Source organism: Musca autumnalis, unplaced genomic scaffold (assembly GCF_047663935.1).
Source record: "Musca autumnalis isolate F117 unplaced genomic scaffold, ASM4766393v1 scaffold_1, whole genome shotgun sequence".
In the NCBI taxonomy this organism is placed as follows: domain Eukaryota; kingdom Metazoa; phylum Arthropoda; class Insecta; order Diptera; family Muscidae; genus Musca; species Musca autumnalis.
Window position 1 is genome coordinate 257,627,085 of NW_027411644.1, and position 24,510 is coordinate 257,651,594.

General features: G+C 35.5%; 2 protein-coding genes and 1 long non-coding RNA gene across 4 annotated transcripts; 1 reads left to right on the forward strand and 2 right to left on the reverse strand.

Moving 5' to 3' along the window:
• Nucleotides 1–2,205: 2,205 nt before the first annotated feature.
• Ice2 (Interacts with the C terminus of ELL 2) lies at nucleotides 2,206–4,896 on the forward strand. 2 transcript variants are annotated; one of them, XM_073960887.1, is made up of 2 exons: nucleotides 2,206–2,545; nucleotides 2,607–4,896. In XM_073960887.1, exon 2 carries the CDS (start codon nucleotides 2,642–2,644, stop codon nucleotides 4,658–4,660), a length of 2,019 nt encoding a protein of 672 aa, XP_073816988.1. In that variant the 5' UTR covers nucleotides 2,206–2,545; nucleotides 2,607–2,641; the 3' UTR covers nucleotides 4,661–4,896. The 2 variants fall into 2 exon arrangements, with proteins under 2 accessions (XP_073816988.1, XP_073816987.1); XM_073960886.1 differs by having other exon boundaries at nucleotides 2,216–2,314.
• On the reverse strand, nucleotides 4,805–5,996 carry LOC141389427 (SRR1-like protein). Its single transcript, XM_073960888.1, has 2 exons — nucleotides 5,709–5,996; nucleotides 4,805–5,646 (listed from the first exon to the last, which is right to left on the reverse strand). The coding sequence occupies exons 1-2, from the start codon at nucleotides 5,840–5,842 to the stop codon at nucleotides 4,923–4,925; spliced, it is 858 nt and encodes a 285-aa protein (XP_073816989.1). The 5' UTR covers nucleotides 5,843–5,996; the 3' UTR covers nucleotides 4,805–4,922.
• A 13,415-nt stretch (nucleotides 5,997–19,411) lies between these two features.
• Nucleotides 19,412–20,372, reverse strand: LOC141391218 (uncharacterized). Its single transcript, XR_012409592.1, has 3 exons — nucleotides 20,181–20,372; nucleotides 19,643–20,063; nucleotides 19,412–19,529 (listed from the first exon to the last, which is right to left on the reverse strand). It is a non-coding gene; the product is annotated as an uncharacterized lncRNA (long non-coding RNA).
• Nucleotides 20,373–24,510: the final 4,138 nt, after the last annotated feature.

Consider the following 24,510-nt stretch of genomic DNA (forward strand, 5'->3'; position numbering starts at 1 on the left):
GTAAGCAAGGTAAGCAGGCAAGGCAGCTTATGTACGCAGGCCTTCAGTGAAAGAACTGTCAAAATGTCTCTCTCGAATCGCTCTCTTTTGCTGGTTTTTTGTGTTAACAGACGACTTCCAGCAACAATTGGTACAAATTGTTACAAATTTTAGGGTAACCAGACACAGCTAAAGGCCTGCGTACATAAGCTGCTTTGCCTGATTGCCTTGCTTACCTGCTTCATTTCTGACGTAATAAAAATAATAGAATAAAGACGAAATTTCGAACTGGGTTGCCATCAGTTGGAAATTGGGTCGGCCTTCTTTGTTCTTTTATTTTTTTATTGAAGCAGCAAAGCAAGGCAATCAGGCAAAGCAGCTTATGTACGCAGGCCTTTATACCTACCACTGCGTTGCTATTCACAAGGCATGGTGGAATAAGATATAATTACTGTGAATTGCTTGTTTCCATTTTGTATGTGATTTTATTCACAATAATGATTTTTGACAACTGGTATGAAGATCAGCTGTTTTTGTCGCTGTACCTTATTATTGCCATGTCGCAAGATGAAAGAGATTAGCCGATTACATCCAATCTGTTGTAACAACCTCCGACTTTATAAGTATGTATCAATCATGGTGGAATAAGAAGGTGTTACATCAAATCATACCCAACCTCAAATTTGATCACAATAAGGCATTGCTGTAAATTACTTGTTTACATTTTGTATGAGATTTTATTCACAATAATGCATTTTGACAACTAGTCTGAAAATCAGCTGTTTTTGGCGCTGTACCTTATTATTGTGCGTGGTATCAGTGCAAATCATGATGAAATCATAAAGGTGGCGTAAAACGGCCAGCTGATTGGTTTCAATCTGTCAATTTGTTTGTTATTGTGAATAAATTGTATGAAAACGTAAACAAACATTTTGACATATTGAAGAATTTTCGGCCAAAATAGAGTTGTTGTTGTGCTACTTACGTGACCTGGTAAATAGATCTTGGTGCAAATCGATTGTGCCATGATATGTATACCATGGTATAAGTAAAGAGGTAGATTTAAATGAAAAAAATCTATAGAACCCTTGTTTTTCCTGAATTCCTAAAACTTCAAAATAAAAGCAACAAGTGGGGTTGTTTACAATGTATTTTTTGAGCATTTTATAAAAAACGCGAAAAATGAATGAAGAGTTAAGTTTTCTCCACATAATCGAGTTGTGAATATGATAAACTGATTGTTTCAATGCAAATCTCACCAATTTCTTCCATACAAATGGTCTAAAAACAATTTTAAAAATCATTGAATTCTATTGTTTTTAAAATTGTTTGGCATATTATTCAAACACCACACACACATACACAGTTTGTTTATATTGTTTTGAAGTTTTAGGCATACTCGAATAAAAAAATTTAAATTGACATAAAGCTTTGGCTAACCTTTCTTATTAAACCATGATGTATACATTTAGTCTGTTCCTTTACTTCAAAAAATAGTAGAAGTGGCAAAAATAGTAACAACACGCAATAATTTAGGTTTTGCCTTCAAGGGAAGGCTTTCCGAGTAAAAAGTGGCAAAACTTGAAGATTCTTGCACGTAAGGAACGTGCCTATTTACTATTCGTTAGTACTGCCCAAGATCTATTTAACAGGTCACGTAAAGAGCACAAATACAACTCTGATTTGACCGAAAATTCTTCAAGCTGTCAAAATGTTTGTTTCATACACTTAATTCACAATAACAAAAAATTTGACACCACCTTATTATTTCATCATGGTACTGCCCATGATGAAATTATAAGGTGGCGTAAAACGGCCAGCTGATTGGTTTCAATCTGTCAAATATTTTGTTATTGTGAATAAATTGTATGAAAACGTAAACAAACATTTTGACATATTGAAGAAATTTCGGCCAAAATAGAGTTGTTGTAGTGCTACTTGCGTGACCTGTTAAATAGATCTTGATACTGCCCATGGTGGAATAAGAAGGTGTTACATCAAATCATACCAAACGTCAAATTTGATCACAATAATGCAGTGCTGTGAATTGCTTGTTTACATTTTGTATGAGATTTTATTCACAAAAATGCTTTTTGACAACTAGTCTGAAAATCAGCTTTTTTGGCGCTGTACCTTCTTATTGTGCCATGGTACTGCCAATGTAGTTTTTTGTTGTATGTCTTTTACAGCAATGTGGCAACTCTAGCCGAACATGTGTTTCGATTTGTTTATATTTACATTTTGAAGAGGATAGGTTCATGACAGGCATCCTGGCGAGGATCGATTGTACCTTCATAGAAGAAGATGGAAATCACATTATTTTTACGTTTCCCAAGTACCTTCCCATAAGAAACTCATTTGAATTGCTACGTAGTAGTAATTTGGTGAAAGAATTCATTAACACTTTTGGTCTGGAGAAATTATCAGTGACAACTTCTTCGCTGTGTGCCTTTAGAAATTTAACTAAAGCAAAGTCGTAACAAAGTAAACAAAATCAAGAAACTGCTGAATTTTATTTCGTAAAAGAAATAATATTTAAGCGGATCCATTGGAAACGTTAGACAAGGTCTACATATAAGTGAATCACAATTAAATCTGGTGCTATAAGCTTTGTTCTTCGTTTGCAGGCGTTTACAAATATCTATTGATAAGGCAAGGAAATATGGAGCACGAGAACTCCGGACCACGTGTCCACTCTATATTTCGTAATCAACCCAGTTACACCTATTTCAATAAGTCTATTGCTGATCCCAAAGATAATGTCTATTTACTGTTGCATGAAATCGAAAGTCATTTTATGGAACCTGAGCAACTAGCCGATAAACGGGCTTTTGAAAATGTGACAATTGTTGATCCTCGCAATAAGAAAGTGGTGACAAACTTCCTATATGATTACACCAAAAATATTAACACCAAGGCATTTTACTCGCCACGACCATCATCTTTGAATTATTCTCAACACCATATTGGAATGAAGGTTGTTAAGGCGCGCCAAGATGGCACTGCGCTGGAGGAAGCTGATTTTTTAGTATGGCATAAAATGGAAAATAAACGCTTAAAGGAGACACAAGAGTTCCAGAAATTTGTTTATGAATACAATCAGTCGAATAGGGAGATTATATATAAACCTGCAAGATTGCTAATGGATTTGTACAAGCAATGGTATGTACGGAAGGCAGAGAGACTGCTAAAGAAGTATGACGATGAGCCATATAACACACATTTGGGTTTACCCCATTTGAGGGTATGCAAGGAGTCCATCAAGGAACAGTGGGCTGATATTGTGGAAGTAGTTATAGATACTCCAAAAGGTAACTCCAATAAAACCAATTTGGACTTGATACAAGTGAAAAGAAATTTAGAAAATTTTTTCCAAAACTTCAGTGATTCGGAAACCAGTAAGGAGCAATTAGAAGATTCCGCCAAAAGTGAATTTGTTAATAATATTGAAAAGACTGAGGAAACGCCTTTGTATTTCATACCCCTCGATTCTTTGTTATTTCTGCTAACAGCAGGTGATTATTTGGATTTACCTACAGAAATGTTGCTGGACATTATAGCTAAAGAAGGGGAGGATTCAGAGCAAAAATGTATAATTATGGATTTGCCTTTACCTCCTCGGCAAATGGGTTGGCATACTTGGAAACAGGTTGTTGAACAGGCATCCATGGCCTATCTCTCTAGAACAGAAAATTACCGCGAAGAGACTAATGTTCAACAAGATAATGAGGTGACAACTTCTTGCAATGATGGCATACCTTATGTGCTCAAAACTGTAGAGGAGTATATGGAATCATGTAGATATCAAGCTGAAGAATCTTGTAAATTTTCTCAAACCTATTGTAAATGGCAGTTACAGGCCAAAGATAAGGATTTGATACACCACATCCATACAATAGTTCCAATAAATTTTGCCGAACAATCCATTAAGTTGGAATACAAACCCACATTTGGTTGTGAAATTCACACCAAATATGAACTACTACGGGAATGGTTTAAACTTAAATTGCTAAACTACAAATCCAGTACCTGTCATCGTTTGGATATAAACAGTTTTCAAACATTGCTAGCAGAATCTCAAACGTTGGAGAAACTGGAATTTCAATTATCCACCATATATCACATACAAATGCCTCAGCTGCTTAGCAATCTCTATGAGTTTCTTAGCCTGTTGAAACAAATGCCTTGTGGTCATTATATGCTTCGCTATAATCCCAAATTTCGTGATAAATTTATGCTTTGCAAGCCATCACAGGAAATTACACAAAATACCATAAATCTCCACCAATTGCTTAAAACCGAACCCAGCGAACTGTTGTTTATGGCACAACAAAATTACCTACCCATAGCTGATAATCTTTGTAGCCTAATGCATGTTCAGCATAGACTTATACCTGGAATCTTTAGACCCATGTCAACAAGGCATAAAAATGACCAAGGTAAGGAAATGAAAAGAAATCCGATCAAAAAATCCAATGAACCGATTAATGATCGAAAGATGATATTACAAAAATTGGATGCGAAGAAAAAAGACAAACTGAATGCATTGCATAGAGCTCATAAGAAGAAAAACCAAAGGGCAAATAGAGCTAGAAGGCGTGCATTAAAATTAAACAACAATTCTGAAGAGAAGAATTTACAAAAGGAAATTGAGTTAGATCAACAAGTTGTAGGTAATTAAAATTTAAGTAGATTTTCAAGTTAATAATGTTTTTGATTTAGTTTCTCGTGGGATTGAACTTAACTTTGTATATAGAATTTATGATCTTTATCTCACAGTATGGAAAATTTGAACAAATAATGCATACACCATGGAAAATACCAATTTTTAGTTTTGTTAAAAACAAATGTATTTCAAGGTACATTGTAAAAAATGAGTTAATAAAAAATAAAAACTTGTATTTTATACTTTATAAATAATATGTCATTTTCCTTTTTATACCTTAAGCTATACTTAATTTAGCAAACGCTTCAGCCGAAATCATTTCAGCATCATCACCAGAATATTTGGGTTCTTCTTTTTTGGTCCAAAATTCACGATCCTCTATGTTATTAAGTCTGCTAGGCGGAAATATGTGCACTGATAAATCATTAAAAATATTTTGTACTTCATAATCATCCTCCAATGGCAGTTCCTCACCATGAGGCATTATATCGAGTATATAAGCAGCATCTAAACGCAGCAGACGTTCTGGTTTTGAACAGGATAAACTTTCAAAGCTATTATTAATTAAAATTATATTCGACAATAAATCGGGTTGCCAATTTTTCCACAGCAGATTGTTGGTTAAACAATTGGGGCAGTGGGGCAAGTAAAACAGTGTACGGACATCGGCTTCATATTTGCCTTCACAATTTTCTGTCATCACTAGACAGTTTAGTTTTGCGAGAATTTCTTTTTCACTGTGGCGAAACACTGGATCAAAATATATAGCTTCTTCTATTTTAAGATAGCTTTGGGTACACAAAATAAAGGCCAATTGATGTAGGGCTTGAAAATTTCGGGTAAATGGTCCAATACCCAGACACACCAAACGTTTGGGTGTAACTGCCGTGTTATTTTCCTCTAATTTTGTGCTGATCTTTGTAAGAGATTCCTTAAGTGTAACCATGGCCTGGGTAAAATAATCACTGTCTTCCATACGTTCTCGTAGGGTGTCGAGTTTCCTGATTTTGGGAAAATAGTTTAATAAAAAAAAACTTTATATCTGTTGACAAAAGCTACTCACGTCATGAACTTGTCCACATCAATCTCGGGGAAATCCTTGTCATATCCTTTGTCCGATATTGTGCGAATCCTTTTGTTTATACTTTTGTGGGCAATCCATTTTTTACGAGTAACAGTACGAAACTCTTCACTCATTGTTTTGCTGGTGGTGGTATTGCACTTCCCGCCAAAATAGTTGGTAATATTTCATTAATTATTTGTGTTATTTTTTAATTGTAAAATCTTCTATTCTTGACTTGATTTCTTACTTATTTCTTATTCCTCTTATTTCTAAACATTGGTTCACTTTGGTGAATAAGGAGTTCTTCGAACGACACGAATAAAAAGGGAAAACAGATTGGCCGATAAAAATGAATAGTCAAAACAAAATTCATGGGAAAAATGAATAATCAGCTGATCACCATGTGTGTTTATGTTTACATTACAGCAGCAACAGATGGGATGAGGTATACGAAAGCTGAATGCTGTGAAAACGAATTGATTTAGTTAGTGGAGGTAGGAACGTATGGATGATGGATATACCCAGCAAAGTAAATTGGAAGTAGTGCAATGTAGACTAGTTCTTTCACGGCATGTTTTTATGCAGTTCAAACGGAGTCGTGAAAAAGGCACTCCATTTCTCACATTTTAACCACATTTGGATGCAATCCAAAGAATCACATCCATTTGTCAAATTTTAACAACATCCGGAGGCAGTTCAACGGAGTCGTGAAAAAGGCACTCCAATTCCTCACAATTTAACAGCATCCGGATGCAGCGCAACGGAGTCGTGAAAAAGGCACTCCGTTCACTACATTTTATTAGCAGTTGTTAGAGATCCCTACATGTACATAAATCAGTTTGTACATCTCTACAGGCAGCGGAATACATTTCCAAAAAGAGATAATCGTGTTAACATTTCCAAACATTTGTTAATACAAACTAAATAATATTTAATTTGTGAACGTTTTTCCGGTAACTGACGAGAAGAAAATTTCCCAATGGAGTGCTGTTGGAGTAAATGCCGAAATCTTAACTGGTGATGGGAAGACAATATCAAACCCATTTAGCAGATGAAGCAAAAGCACTTAAGCTTGAATTAAATGAAGAGCGGAGGAAACACACATGTTTGCGATTGAATTCAATAGAGAATTTTCATAATTTGTGTTGATTTAATAAAGTTATTAATATTGTTACGGAATTAGATTTAACTAATCTCCGTGTAGACGTTGTTTTATTCCCCGATACGATTTGTACCAAATAAAACAGGGTTCGTTTTAGATTACGTTTCTACAATGCTTTATTTACTTTATTAACGCTTAAAACACAACTACTCCGTCATTGCCAGTTCCCCTGCATTTATATCCCAAAGTCTCCCTGTTCGAGAAATATCTAGAGCATATGGCAACACCTCGAATCTGTACAACGAACACACAGACGCACATTCGCACTAAGCGAACAACCATACTCACATACATACATGGGGGATGATCAATGACGTAATTACAACAACAAATGAATGTAAGAAAAGAAGTGACAAACTAAACAATAATTACATGACTATGGCAAACAAAATAAAAGCACATTAATGAAAGGTAAAGAACATCTAGAATAATGAAGATAATTCTACATGATAATTGTTGTTGCTTAAATAGAGTAACTGCGTAATAAAAACTTTACGTTACAATTCAAATTTTTAAATTAACGGAAATTAAACTAAACTAACTTAAACCTATCAGTTACATTCGTAACATTGCCTCCCGCTTAAGCCTGTTCGTCCCGAATAGGCACAGTTCCCTCTCGGTGCTATGGGCATTGGTAACACTGCCTCCCGCTTAAGCCTGTTCCTCTTGACTAGACGCAATTCTCGTTCCGTAGTGGTGGCAACCGATTTAGATGTACCCTCTACTGCGTCAGCTCTGGACTTCTGCTCTTCTGGACGACGTTGCTTTCTCTCCAGGAATCTTGACGTTATACCTTCTTTCTTTGTGGTCACCTTCCTAAGTGCCACATGGTCTTCCTCGGACTTGTCCTTCCTTGTCGTACGGCCGTTTTTCGATGGACCTTTCCTAGACGTACACCTTCGCTTTTTCCTCCTCGTTGCGAGATTTTTCCACTTTCCTACGGGCCATTTGTCGGCGGCTTCCACCTTCAGCGTACGAACATCTACAGCGATTTCGTCAGATTCTGCGCTAGGACGACCCATGCTTTTCTTCTCTTTGTAGCCCACATTAATCGGTATTTCCACATTGGACCAAGTCATCACACGGTGCTTTATGTCCAGGTTTATATCGAAGGCAATCATGAAGTCTACACCAAGTATAACTTCGTCCATAATATCGGCCACTACAAAATCGAAATTTACAGATTTTCTACCCATGCTCAGCCTTTGGTAGGCCTTTCCATGCACCGTTGTAGTCTCGCCTGTGGCCGTCCGCAATTTGACTCCATTTAACGGCAATACCTTCCCTTTTACCAAATCCGGTCTAATAATGGACTTTGTTGCACCGGTGTCCAATGTCAAGGTACGTAATGCACCATTGATAAAGCCTTTAGCTGTTAAGTTGTGATTCTCCTGCTGGACTATGGCTATAGAGATTGTGGGACCATCGTTTTCGTCATCTGCCAGCGGCGCTTCGTGATTGACGGAATTTACTTTTTTTGATTCACCTGATGTCTCATTTTTCGGATTCTTAGCCACAAGTTGGTCTTCGCTTTTCAAAGGCGGTGAGGCGGATCTGGTCCTTGGTCGTTGCAATCTGCATTCTCGTGCAATGTGTCCAGCTTTCCGACAGTTGTAGCAAGTCCTTCTCGTTTTGCCAGCCCTTCGTTTCACTTTATCTATTACCTGCATTAGTGCATCTTTCATTAGTTCGACAACGGTCTGAGGATTGTTGTCCTCAACTTCCAGCTTCCGCACATTGCAAGCCTGAGGTTTCACCATTGTCTCTTGCTTATGTCCGCCACCGTACTTTAGTTCGAGAGCTGCAATTATATCTCCATAGTTGTTTCTAGAAGCGGCGGGAATATTCTGTAATACGTCAGCAGCACCGCCCTTCAATGCCATAAGTAGTCGTACCGCCTTGTCGTTGTCGTTCCACGAATTCCTCGAAGACACCGCCTCGAATTGTAATTTGAAGACATCAAACGGTGTAGATCCGTCGAATTCAGGAGGCTTGATTTTCAGAGTGTTATCAATAACTCCTCCTTTGATTTCCAGTTCAGACATTTTCTTTTCCAGATTCACAATCTTCTCGTCGTGGGCCAGAAATTGCCTATCCAATTTCTTTAAATGGTTTTCCATAACCTCGAATCGCTTTCCAATAACTTGCGTAATATTATCGAGTCTTTCGCTGATTTTTGCCTCTAATTCTTCCAATTTTTCGTCGAATTCCTCCGTCAGACATTTGAAGCTTTCATTTATTGCAATAGATTCCTCTTCCATTCTCTTATTAAATTCCTTCGCCAACGTTACTGCAATAACTTTTGCAACCTCCGTATAACTCGGAACCGCGTCTGAAGTTTCATCTCTAATATCAAACTCATATTCGTCGATGTTCATTCCACGGCGCTCGAACTCTTCCAACAAGCGTTTTTGTAGTTCGGCCTTGTTGCCAGTAGAACACAACTCCAACTTGCTTAGCTCCTTCTTCAAATCTTCCTTTCGTAGATCCTTGAACCTCATCTTCATTGTAGGATTATCGTAATCCCACTTCTGACACCAATTGTTACGGAATTAGATTTAACTAATCTCCGTGTAGACGTTGTTTTATTCCCCGATACGATTTGTACCAAATAAAACAGGGTTCGTTTTAGATTACGTTTCTACAATGCTTTATTTACTTTATTACACTTATTCAGAACCGACTTTAATTACTAAGCACACAGCAAGTCTCTAGTTAGCACGCAGCTATTCTTTAACCGATCTGTTCAGTTCAACGCTTAAAACACAACTACTCCGTCATTGCCAGTTCCCCTGCATTTATATCCCAAAGTCTCCCTGTTCGAGAAATATCTAGAGCATATGGCAACACCTCGAATCTGTACAACGAACACACAGACGCACATTCGCACTAAGCGAACAACCATACTCACATACATACATGGGGGATGATCAATGACGTAATTACAACAACAAATGAATGTAAGAAAAGAAGTGACAAACTAAACAATAATTACATGACTATGGCAAACAAAATAAAAGCACATTAATGAAAGGTAAAGAACATCTAGAATAATGAAGATAATTCTACATGATAATTGTTGTTGCTTAAATAGAGTAACTGCGTAATAAAAACTTTACGTTACAATTCAAATTTTTAAATTAACGGAAATTAAACTAAACTAACTTAAACCTATCAGTTACATTCGTAACAATATTTTTGTTTTACACATATAATAAATGCATTTTATTTTGTTATTCAAAACACGTGCTCTGGACTGCCTCATATTCTACCCCAAAGGGTCAGTTAAAATGCAATGCCAAAGGGTCAGTTAAAATGCAGTGCCAAAGGTTCAGTTAAAATGCAATGCCAAAGGGTCAGTTAAAATGCGGTGCAATGGAGTGCCTCTTTCCGGGGTCACTCCCTTGTAAAAATCATGAGTGAAAATGCATAATTTGATGCACTTCCAAATCACTTGTACATATGATTTAACTGCCTCTTTGGAGGCAAACTTTTCGCTGGGTACACACATCTCACACCATTTAGAAAAAGTTTGAAATTGGTCTTTTACTTTACTCTTTAAAACGTAAAATCTGTGAACTGCTTTAATATACATACAAATTTTACGCCTTTGAAGTAAGAGAACATTTTTCGAGAAAAAGTGGTAAAATTACAAAAGGAAGCTATTTTAAACTTTTGGAATGTTTTAAAAGAAATTATATATCCCCAATTCTTACCCTTATTATAATAGTAAAATTATGTAATTTTTAATTATTTTAACACACGGATATGTGCTTATATTTACAATCCTGTACTGTAACTTATAAGACTTTTGTCTTGTTGTGCAGGAGAAACACAAAATAAATAAATAAATTATAAAAAACCCGGGTTATTTTTTGCTGTAACATACGAACCGGGTCACCAATGATACCACGCGATTGCTTGGCACTTGAACTCCTCACATTTTCGCGGTTTTGGTTTCATTACATACTCCAATTCGTACATAATTGATAAGACCCCAAATACGCGTCCTCATAAGATTGATATTCTATAAACCAGCTTTTCATTTTAAAACCTTTTTGCTTCTCCTGTAAACTTATGGCTTTATTAGTCACGTCTTTGGGCATTTATGGTGACGATATATTAAGGCCTGGGTACATAAGCTGTCTCGCTTACCTTGCTTGCTACTGATAAAAGAATAAAAAAGAGAAGGGCAATTCAGTTCGAAATTTGCTCGTCCTTTTTTCTTTTATTTTTATTATGTCATATATGAAGCACGAAAGCAAGGCAAGGCAGCTTATGTACCCAGGCCTTTAGTTTTCAACAACCTCAATATTTCCTCCTACGTCGTTTAAAACGATTAAAAACTGTTCCTATTAACAAGGTCCTCAAAACTCTAGGTTAGACCTCCGGCTTCTTCTTTAAAGGTGCCATTTGTTGGAGACAAAAGGCGGCGACTTTTAACATTCACAATTTTTCATTCACCCAAAATTTTATTACCATCACTTCTCAATCTCTTCTTTTCAAGCCCTACTCCATCGAGTCTCTAGTATACTAGGCATTTTGTGCGAGTTTCGCGCGGGTGGCAAAAAGTCAGCGTATCTGTAGTTTTGTTGTTACCCTGCCTTTACACATGCCAGTGACAGTTCGAAAAAATCAATACATACACAATATTTTACTACCACAATTACATTTTTTGAATTGTCGACTCCACTGGCACTAGATTTTTCATGCCAGTAAAATTTTGAACTGGCTGCCAGTGATATGTCGAAAATGAAAAAAGAGTTGCCGAGACTATTTCTTAATCCATATACATTTTTGTTTCTTTTAAGAATGCAAAGATTTAATGCATATTTTCAAAAAGATTAGGAAACACAAATAATACGTCTTGGTAGCTGCAATATATTAGTGGTTAGTAAAGACATAATTTTGATGTTTTTCATGCAAATATAGGTTGATAAATAATTTCCCCTCTGGGATTATACAATATTGAAAAGGCGGCAATACCAGAGTCATTATGTTTATGATTGAAAACAATCTTTTTAAAACGAAATAAAATAAAAAGTAATAAAATATGTTGTGAATTGTGCTTTAAATCTGAAATATAACCCCCCGTTTACACATGCAAGTAACTTGCAGACAGTTGTGTATACATATTATAGTCGAAACTACAATTTTTTCGAACTGACACTTGCATGTGTAAACGTTCGGAAAAAATTTGAAGTTACTTTCAAAGCACTTACATTAATTACTAGACATCGGATTTTGCATATTTGCATATTTTTTAATAATAAAGATACGAAGATTCTGATTGGACCAAAATTCGTTTCAAAGAAATCTAAATTCAATGGGAGGGTCATATTTTGTATTTATTTTGCATATTTGCATATTTTGCATATGCACAAAATATGCAAAAAATATGCAAAAAATATGCAAAATATGCAAAAATATGCAAAATATGCAAAAAATATGCAAAATATGCAAAAAATATGCAGAATATGCAAAAAATATGCAAAATATGCAAACAGTTTTTGGCCGAAAATCGTCATAAAAGTCGTAAAATTGACAATTAAAGTTGGAAAAAATCATCAAAACAACTTCAAAGTGTCCTAAATTAGGATAGTTGGCAGTTTAACGACGATTTTTTAGCAGATTATTGTGCTATTGAGACCCCTTACCACAGTGTGGATATAAAAATATGGTTTTATGTCTATTGTAATACCATTTTTTTATTAAAAAAATAAATAAATTGTCAAATATTTTATGTAAAATTCTTTTCTTTGTCTTAATTTGTTGCATTAGTCTGGTTTTAACTCAAAGGGAAACATCGATGTTCAATTTTTTATGCGGCACTCCCCTAAAGTTGTTAGTTTGGTTAGATTTTAAGATTGTTAAAGTTTAAACACCATTGGAATATGTTAAGACATGCCATTGGGGCCTCGTAATTATAAAAATCTTCATTTTTTGGCTATTTGACGACTTCAACGACCCATATCTATAAAACGGTTAAAGCTATTTGCTCGTGTTATGCATTAAATTAAATGCCATACTTTTCTTGATATTTCTTGCCGAACAACAAAATACCTAAGTAGTACTGAATTCAAGATAATAAAGTCAATGTCCTGAAAACGCCTTAGGGTGAAAATGGAGTCTAATGTGAAAAAGCCCTTTTTACAGTGTATTATTTAACTTGTCTGTTTAGATCAAATCTAGTAACTTATTTTCCACACAGTTGTAGTTGACCAATCGAACTAAAACATTTTCAGACTTGGACGACAATACATAAATATGAAACCAAAACCAATATGGGTCCATTTTTTTCTTAGAGCCCCCATATAGCGGTACCATCCGATTTAAAGTATTTTAAGGATTCTGTTTAAATTTTTAGGCCGAATTTTTCTATAACTTGGCATTTGGGGTTCCCAATGGTACAGAAACTTCCTCACTAAAAATGTTGGAGTTAGGTCGAGGTTTTGGTATAGCCTCTATATAACGGTACAACACGATTTCAGGTATTTTAAAGTTTGTTCGGCCTAAATTGGCTATAATTTTGCTACGAGGTTTCCAGTGATCAAAAAAAATAAATAAATGCTGAAAAGTTAAAAATAAAAAATAGTTAAAAAATAAGTTACAGTGTTTTATTTACAAATGCACTTAAAACTAGAAAATAATTTTTAATGATTAAATCTCTCAAATAAAACGCTTGCATTTGAATTAAAAATGGGGGTAATATTAAACGACCACCAGCGTTTTATTTGAGAGAATCAATCATTAAAAATTTGTCCCAATTTACATTAGGCGAGTTTACTTGCGGCAATTGTCAGTTTGTTGGTGAGAGAGGGTGTTGAGAGGCAAAGGGTTACCATATGCCTCACCTCTCTCTCCGTCAAACTGACAATTGCCGCAAGTAAACTCGCCTAATGTAAATTGGGACTTATGTTCTCGTTTTAAGTGCTTTTATAAATAAAACATTGTAACTTAATTTTTTAAATTATTTTTTATTTCTTCCCATATTATCAATTTTTGGGAAGAAAACAAATGTCTTTTACATTTTGTTCATATTTAAATTTATTTAAGGGAGTGACATAATGTGATTTTGGAGACATCTGGGTAAAGATGACTACTTGGTGATGAACTCGACTCCTTGCTCTGCTATGTCGTTCACAACTTTCAAATTGTTTAACATCCTTTACCCTTCCTGGTAATTGATGTTCTGCGGTCAAGTTACAGGATCTTTTTCAAGAAATTCGGAGTTAATGCTTAATCTCTTGAACAAGAAATAATTACGACTGGTAGACTTTTTCTGGAAATTTCGGCAGTTGTTCTTTTGTTACACCCCGGTTACACTTAGCCAGATTAACCCAGTGGGTTTGGATTTCAAATGTCAATTCCATAGCGCAAACGTCAAATAAATCCTATCGAAGTGGGTTAACCCGGCAAAAAAACTCTAGTGTAGCCGTACTATTAGTTTGGTTTTTTCCATCTTCTTTTGCTTGCTTTGTTAAGATTTTTCTCGCATTTGGCTCTTTACGGTGGTTTGAACTATCAGATCAGGCCAACAAGTTCAGGACTAAGACCCCACAGATGATTTATCATTTTGTTATTTCCTTTATCTGATATTTGTTTCGTATTTCAATAAATCTTCAATGCGGTTTAGGTCTTTTTTTGGACCTAAAAACATTTCTGAATTTCGTTTTCACTATTTGTTGTATTAAACGCAATCTATTGTCTCTAATCCTTTTCAACTTATTGATTATGTTTACCCAATCCATCCAATATTATATCTACATAACCATTATCTTGTTCATTATACGTTTTGTAAAATCAATAACCCACACTTTCATTTATAACACTCAGTTGTTGTCGTTTGATACAAAATAAATAAACAAAATAAGAAACGTTCTGGGCGCGTTAAACCAGGCTTGAAAGATGAAAACGCAAAGTGCTTCTACGACCTCTTGTTCTTGGGAAGTCAGCTGGGAAGTAGTTTTAAAACATTCTCGCCTACATCGAACTAGTCAATCGCAGACTATTCTTATAGAAATCGCGTGAATATGTTTGGTTGATGTCCGTATGTGCTGCAAAACTTGCAGTCAAAAATCCTTCTCAACAATACTTCTTATAAATCTGTACGCAGCACAGTGGATCCACTTGTATGGAGAAAGTGGCCAAAAATATTTAGAGTATAAAAATCAAGCCAATGCACCGGTTACAGCTTTGTGCTGCTGCGAAGAGTGTTTTAAGAAACCACGAGCGTAACATTCTCCCCCCTTTCCCCTCTGGAGGGGGTATACGGTAAGAATTGTTTTATGTTGTTAATACAAAATGACATGAACAACGGTCCCGATTATCTTATGATGCAAAAATAGGCTTGGAGAAACAAAACCATCTCCAAAACAACATAAAATCCAATCAATTTAGCGGATTAAAAAAATCAAAATTTTCGTCTGAAAATTGGTAACATTTTTAATATAGATCTTATAGCGTTCTTCCTGGAAGGCACGTACCGCCAATGTAAGACAAATTTGGAAGAAGATTTCTTCATCTTGCCACTGATACCAATTATGTTAATGTACGTGGTCAGATAACAGAGTTATACGCTAATATATCCAGAGAAACCCTATTCTAGGGCAGCTTTAGTCAGCGACCCACCATTTATAGTCTGGCACTAGATGGCAGCTGATTTTAATACTGAATAATCTTAAACCCATGACCTACCTTGGAAAATTATTCGCGAGGTGGGCATCATGTCTAAACCCTTAGGTCAAAGTTAAGAATAGGATCGAATTGGCATTGCAAAATACACTATGAAAATATGCAGCTAACTATAATTCCACAACACGCTAAAGCACTATTTTTTATGAAAATTAAGCTATTACCTCCTCCTTCAAAATCCACTATAATATTTTGCTATACGTATTAGTTTCGCGATATTTTGAATATATTTACTTGCATTTAAAATATAGGTTGTACTCACAATAAAAAATATTAGTCAAATGTTCCGACTTTTGAAGCTATTCTTAAAAAGATCGCGTTCGAATGAAACAAAAACTAATATATTTTTTAAAAGGTCCATGTCATAGCTGTCAGAGTTGCCAGATGTTGTACCAAAATTTTGACATTATTTTTTTATTTTTGGCCAATGGGTGGATCCACTGTGCGCAGGTACAGAAGCTCTGGACTTAACATCTGCTTAAGCTTGTAAGACCCCATTATTCTAGGCATTCGTACACTGCTAAGTCTGATTTCTCCCCTGAGCTACTGTCAGTTTCAGGAACGCCCAGGAGTTGTTCTTTACCTCCATACCAGATGATACCAGAACAGCAACCCGTTCATTCTGCACTGTTTTAGGAATACCTGGTAATAGTTTTTCATGCCAGTGCACGCAAATAGCCTTGTTTTGGGGTATCTTCATTGAAGTTGTTGCTAGTATTTTTCACTATATATTCTCCAGAATAAACGGATAAAGCTTCTACAGATCATATATTTGTTGGGGTCCTCTCGGAGAGCTTCTACTGTAGATAAAATGATTCGACAAACGTTCCCATAGGATGGTTATGAGTTTTTGTTGAAGCTAAGCTTGATTATTTTCGGGACAGATGGTTCTTCAGATTCTACGAAGCGTTTAGCATCAAAAGAAGACCTAGACCTCTTTGAAAATCTATTGAAATACGAAAACATAGACAGAAAAAGGAAATAAAAAAATGAAAAATCACCTGTTGGCTTGACATTGGTTTATCCGACAGTGCAAAACACCGTAAAGAGTCAAATGGCGACAAAAATTTGAACAAAGCGAAGATGGAAACTTCTCCGGAAATATTCGACCAAAACTTACAAAAGAACAACTGTTCGAAATTCATATAATAGGCCGTTTATATATAACAAGGTTAACCCAGTGGGTCTGGGTTTCAAATGTCATTTCCATTGTATATACTTCAAACAAATCCTCATAAAGAAGGTTAACCCTGCAAAAAACTATAATATAAACGCCGTATAAAAGTCACATTAACTCCGATTCGAGCTCGCCACAGATTACAACCAATTAAATACAAAGGACGAACAACTAAAACAATGCGTTTTCCAAGTAGTCGGCTATACCCAGATAGGCTCCATTTTCGCACACTGGCTTTCTATCTCGAATTCAGTAATACTTACGCATTTTGTTTTTGAATATAAAATAAACAGAATGGCCTTTAATTCAATGCATAATACGGGCAAATAGCTTTAACCGTTCCACAGATATGGGTCGCCGAGAGAGACGAAATTTTCATAACTTCGAGGTACCAGTAGCACGTGTTAACTTATTCCAATGGTGCTCAATTGGCAATTTTAATCTTATATATATCTAAAATCTAATCTAAGAAAACAGTTTAGGCGGTACCCCAGCCTAAAAAAATCCGACATCGATTTCATCCCTTTGAGTTAAAACCAGCATAAAGCTACAAATTAAGACAAAGCAAATATTGAATTTACATAAAATGATTGATATTTTATCAAATTTTATATTTTTGTGTAGTTTAACAATAAAAAAATGGGGCCACCGTGGTGCAATGGTTAGCACGTCCGCCTTGCACTCAGAAGGTCTGCGGTTCGAATCCCAGGCCAAGCAACATCAAATTTTCAACGGTGGCAAAATTCCCCCTCAGTAATGCTGGCGACATTTCCTGAGTATTTAAGCCATGAAAAACTTCTCTACAAGTGGTGTCGTAAGGCACGCCGTTCGGACTCGGCAATAAAAAGTAGGTCCCATATCATTGAGCCAATATGAATCGGCGTGCACTCATTGATATGAGAGAAGTCTCCCTTGTCCCATCTGGGATGTTTGTGGAACAATTATATATTATATATATATAACAATAAAAAATAGTATTACAATACCATATATCCTACACCACACCTTCGTAGGGGGTATCAATAACATAATAATTTGCTAAAAATCGACGTTAAATGGCTAACAGTCTTAATTTAGGACACTTTAAAGTTTTCTAATGATATTTTCCAACTTTAATTGTAAATTTTACGACTTTTATGACGATTTTCGCCCAAAAACTGTTTGCATATTTTGCATATTTTTTGCATATTCTGCATATTTTTTGCATATTTTGCATATTTTTTGCATATTTTTTGGCATATTTTGCATATTTTTTGGCATATTTTTTGGCATATTTTTTGCATATTTTTTGCATATATTTTGCATAGTTTTTGCATAGTTTTTGCATATTTTTTGCATATTTTTGATATGACCCCAAATATCGAAAAATTGACCCTCAAAACGCCTAGATCCAAAATTTGAGTCCAATCGGATAAGAAATAAAAAACATGCAAAAATCCGATGTCTATTGATTACTGACAAGGAAAATTTGTCGGCAGTGAGGTTGTTAGTTGGTGTGGCAGTGAATATGTGTGAGTGTATTGGTATTTTTCGAACTGTCACTTGCATGTGTAAACGGGGGGTAAGGCAATTTTGTGCGTTATGCGGGGCATACACTATGGGCATGCACGACAGCATTTGTAATAGTATTAGTAAATTTTGAAGTTTTTGTCAATGTATTTGGGAGTAGTTTTGGCAGGATTGAAATCAAAATAGTTTTGATTTTGTAAATGAACCCCTTTCAATCCGATGAATTTTGTTTATTTTCCAAGTAACCAACAAATAATTTTTGAAAACAACAAATATTATTTGTGAGGAAATTAAAAAAATTGGAAAACTTCAACCCAAAATCGAGTTTGGAGGAAAATTCATCATTTTTGGAATATGGATTGAAGGAATGCCACACACTATTCAATCACACACGTACACAAGGGTTCATTTGGCAGTGCAGTTTGGCAGTATAGTGTATGCCCCGCATTATATGCGGCTTAAAATAATTTTGAAATTGAACTTGCACTGGCATGTGTAAACACACAAGAAAATTGCATGCCAGTAGAACACTTTTTCGGCGTTTTCGAGTATAATACATGTACTCAATTGGCACCAATTTACTGGCATATGTAACTGCAGCGTTATCTGTATTTTCTTAAATTATCCTACAATAATTTTTATAAATTAAGAATTTTAACATTTCAACGATTAATATTTTCCAACTCCGGCACAAGTTTCATGCACAATGACAAAATGTAAAATATGGCCGACATTTCTGTCTGTACAAAATTCAAACATTTTTCAATTTCTTTAGATATAAAATAAGCCTATTTTTGAATTTTCTTTAAAATTTTTATTTTCGTTTATTTAGAGAGGAAATGCGGCTTTTAAACTATGGAGACTAGTAGAAACAACAAGGGAGAAGCATTTGAGCAACAAACGTCAGCGGATAACCCATCGTTTGCAGTTCCAGGACGGGAATTGTTCCAGCCCCCTATTTTTGTAAGCATATTGATCGAATTGTCAAATTTTATCAATCAATTTTCTCCACAGTTAAGAGCATATGGAGATTTGATATTTGGAGGATGAGCCATGGCTATAAAAGGAACGAGTTTCCCCTCGGGTCATCGCGAGACTGAATTGCCCTTCGCAAATATCCAAAATACATATGTATGTCTGTTACTTCGGGATTTGGATGTCTCCTTGAATTCCATCATCACCATGAATAAGGATATACGCTAAAGAATGAGAATATTATTTCTTTGCTCTGATGGAATATTATCATTTATTTGTTCCAAAAAGAATGATGAAATAAGCCCTGAAAATTTAGAAGAAAAAAAAAATAATAACAATGACATTATCAACAAATCTATATAAAGAAACATCAACGAGGTTTCAGATTTTCCCCGAATCAATAAAAGTGCTACATACCGAAATATGAGCAGTATTAAACGCGTTATCAGATGATGACATAGATACATACATATATACATATGTTTTGGGTTTCTTGGAGATCTAATCCAAAAGGAACACACACACATATGCACATATTTCGTTGGAGATTTGAAAAACACAATTTTCCTCGCGATGACCAGATGGTAAACTCGTTTCTTTTACGACCATTGCTCATTGACCACAAATCAAAGCTTGACACGTTCTCAATTCCCAATAAATTGATTTATAAAATTTGACAATTCGTTCAAAATGAACAATTTGCTTACAAAAATAGGGAGCTGGAACAATTCCCGTTCTGGAACTGCCAACGTTGGGTTTTCCGCTGATGTTTGTTGCTCAAATGCTTCTCCCTTGTTGTTTCTACGAGTCTCCATAGTTTTAAAGCGGCATTTCTTCTCTAAATGAACGAAAATAAAAATTTTAAAGAAAATTTAGAAAATAGGTCTATTTAATATCTAAAGAAATTGAAAAATGTTTGAATTTTTTACAGACAGAAAGGTAGGACATATTTTACATTTTGTCATTGTGCATGCCATTTGTAAATATTGTGCCGGAGTTGGAAAATATTAATCGTTAAAACTTAAACTTTTTAATTTGTAAAAATCATTGTAGGATAATTTAAGAAAATGCAAATAACAACAAAACTACAGATATGCTGACTTTTTGCCACCCCGCGAAACTCATTGTGCATGCCATTTGAAAATTTTATGCCGGAGTTGGAAAATAGTAATCGTTGAAATGTTAAACTTTTAATTTGTAAAAATCATTGTAGGATAATTTAAAAAATACAAATAACAACAAAACTACGCTTTTAGCCACCCACGCGAAACTTGTACAAAATGTCCAGTATACTAAAGACTCCTACTATACTAGAGATGGAGAAGTGATGATAATAAAATCATGGGTGAATGAAAAATTGTTGGCGTTTGCTAAGCAGCGAGAGAACTTTAAAAAATCGCAGCCTTTTGTCTCCAACAAATGGCACCTTCAAAGAAGAAGCTGGAGGTCTAACGTAGAGTTTCGAGGACCTTGTTAGTAGGAAAAAGTTTTGTTCGTTATACGACGTATGAAGAAGACAGAGATTGTTAAAAATATGGTGAAATCATCAACTGAAGATATGACAGTGGACTAAAAAGTTTCGTCACCTAAAAGACGTAACCCTCAAAGGGTTACGTTGAGGGTTACGTCTCTGGTAATTTCAGGTGACGATATGTACATATATGTTGAACAAAATGGGAGAGAGTATGCCCCCTTGCTACACCCAATTTATCTCGTCAAATTGAAGTTTTTAGCTCGAAATACGAGGAATCCATGGCGAACCTCAAAACAATTGCCAAGCAATCGCGTTGTTGTGGTGATATTTATTGTATCGGAAATCTGCATTGAATGATCAAACATTAAAAGGTTGCACAATTTGCATGAGAGTGGGAAGTTCTCAAATTTGGAAAGTTGACAGCTAGACTCTACAAACAGTTCATTTTTAGGGTAAAACCTATAACTCTGCGTGTTGCGTGTGGGTTCAATGCATTTGCAAAGCATTTGCCCCCACCTAAAATGAAAAACAATCACTCCTGGCTACGCCCATGAAAAGGAAAAGCATTTTCGTAAGATACAAAAGAGATTTCTCCTTGAAAACCACCAAAACCAAAGACCACAATGTCTCCCCATGGAAGGCCAGGAGGTCTCCTTATTGACATTTTTCTGATAAAAGAACACACAGGTCACAGTTCCTTTAGAAGACCACAGAACCTTCTCATAGAAGACCACAGAATCTTCTCATAGAACACCACACAGGTCAAAGGGCCGTCATATAGAATTCTCATAGAAGAACAGACGGTATTGTATCCTCCCATAGAAGACCAGAAGGTCTTCTCATAAAAGTTCATAAGTTCTTCTTATAGAAGAGCACACAGATTACGAAGTCTTCTTATAGAAAACCACAAGGTCTTTTCATTGAAGACCACAAAGATCATCTTAAAGATGACAACATAGGGCATCTTAAAGATGATAACAAAGGTCTTCTTATAGAAGACCACAAGGTCTTCTCATAATAGATCACAAAGGTCAAAAATTCTTATAGAAGATCACAATGTTTTCTCATAGAAAACCGTAAGGTGTTCTCATAGAAGACCACAAAGGTTAGAAGGTCTTCCCATAGAAGACCACAAAGTCTTTATATAAAAGAACACAAAGTCTTATTACAGAGGACCACAAAATCTTCTGTTTAAAGACTAGAAGGTCTTCTCATAGACGACCGCAAGATTTTCTGATTGAAGACCAGACATGTCATAAGTTCTTCTTATAGAAGACAGGTCTCATAGAAGACCAGAATGTGTTCTCAAAAGAGACAACAAAGGTCATCTTATAGATGACCACAAAGGTCTTCTCATAGAATACCAGAAGATAAAAAACAACACAGGTTACAAGGTCTTCTTATAGAAGACCACAATAGTCTTCTTATAGAAGACCACAATGGTCTTCTTATAGAAGACTACAATGGTCTTCTTATTGAAGACTACAAGGTCTTCTCATAGAATACCATAAGAACTTCTCATAGAAGACTACAAAATCTTCTGATAGAAGACCACAAATGTCACAAGGTTTTCTTATAGAAGACCAGAATGTGTTCTCATGGAAGACCAGAGAGGCATTCTTATAGACGACAACATGGTCTTCTCATAGAAGAACACAAAGGGGTCTTCTAATAGATGATCACAACATCTTCTTATAGAAGATCCAAAGATGTTCTTATAGAAGAACACAGAATCTTCTCATAGACGACCAAAATGTGTTCTCATAGAAGAACACAAGATCTTCTGAGGGTCAAAATTCTTTTTATAACCTCAAAATGTGCCTCACCGAAATAATGGTTTTAGACCCCAATATGTTTGGACGAAATTCGTTTCATACAATTTGGAGTTGATTTACGTCCGCATCGGAAACTTTGTGCGCACGATAACTCTTGGAGGAACTAACTGATTTAATCCATACTTTGCACATCGTGAAATTTCTAACAGACTTAGATGAGGTTCCAATATGGACTCAATTGGTCCACTCCTTCGGGTACCTCCAACACAAAATTTCGGATAAGTTCAGATTAGGACCTGCTCTCGAATAGCTTTGATTTTTGTTTCAACAACTTGTATTCACTGCCTCCCATACGATGGTACAGCAAAAATGAGTTACATAATCCCACTACTGCTCTCGAAAGCTTTAATTTTTATTGCAACAACGTGTATTCACTGCCTCCCATACGATGGTACAAGTTTTATCAGGGGCAAGTCCATACTTCCTGGGAAAATAGCCTGAAAGGTGCAAAAAGCCCCTATGATACCGTGTGTAGTGGTTGGAACGCAAGATAACTCTCGAACGATTCGGTTCGATTTGGATTTCGTAATATTTTTTCCGAACATAGTTTAAATTCGAAGATAAGCCATATCAGTCCACTCCTTCAGGTAACCCCCCCACAAAGGTTCAAAAATATTCAGAAAAATTGTGCGCACGATAACTCTTGAAGGGAGTGACAGATGTAATCCATACTTTGCAAATCCTAATATATCTACCAGATATAGATCAGGTTCGAATATGGACTATATTCTGGTACTTCTCACACAAAATTTCGCATAAGTTCACTTTAAGACCTGCTCTCGAATCTCTTTGATTTTTGTTGAAGCGATTTGCATTCGCTACCCACGGTGTGCCTTAACCAAATTTAAATGGAAGGTGCTTACACCTGGGAAGTGTTTGCAGATTCTCAAACTACAATGCTCATAGATGAGAAATATCAAGAAACAAAAAAATCGCCGGAGGGATTTTCAAATAAATCGCGATTAAAGTTCACATTTTTAGGGGTACTTTAGGTTTTCTCGATTTTGCTTGGAAACCGCGAGTCCTATGTAAATGGGCCTAAGGAAAATATTGTAGCTGTAAAAATTTTCCACAAGATTGGCCTTTATTATATTTTTGTAGATTTTACCGTTTTTGAGATATAGAAGTTCAAATTGGGACAATTCAAATTGGGACAAGTCTCCTTATGAAACAATGTTATGACTGCAATTTCACAACTTAAACGTATATATATCAAAAATGGTACAACGTAAGAAAAAAATAAATCAGTCAATCCTGTAGAGAATTTTCACAGCTACAAAATTTTCTTTAGTCCCATTTTATCATGACTTGCGGTTTTCAAGCTAAATCTTGAAGACTTAAGATAAAAACCTAAAAATTTGAGCTGAACCTCTATATCTCAAAAATGGAAAAAAACCTACGAAAAAAACCTAAAGGTCAGTCTTGTAGAGAATTTTCATAGCTACAGCATTTTTTTAGTCCCATTTCGATAGGACTTGCGGTTTCCAAGCAAAATCGTGAAAACATAAAGAACACCTACAAATGTGAATTTTGAACGCGATTTTTTTAAAAATCCCTACAGCAATTTTTTCTAGTTTTAGGATTTTTCTCATCTATGAACATTGCTGTTTCAGAATTCACAAAAACGTCCCCTGTGTAAGCGTTTTTCATTAAAAGTTAGTTAAGGCGCACCCTTCATGATATTGTTTTATAAAGGGGCGATACAGTCAGTGCATTGTCTCAATTTGAACTTCTATATCTCAAAAACGGTAAAACCTACGAAAATATCAGGAAGGTCAATCTTATGGAGAATTTTCACAGCTACAACATTTTCTTTAGGCGCATTTACATAGGACTCGCGGTTTCCAAGCAAAATCGTGAAAACCTAAAGAACCCCTAAAAATGTGAACTTAAATCGCGATTTATTTGAAAACCCCTCCGGCGATTTTTTTGTTTCTTGATATTTCTCATCTATGAGCATTGTAGTTTCAGAATCT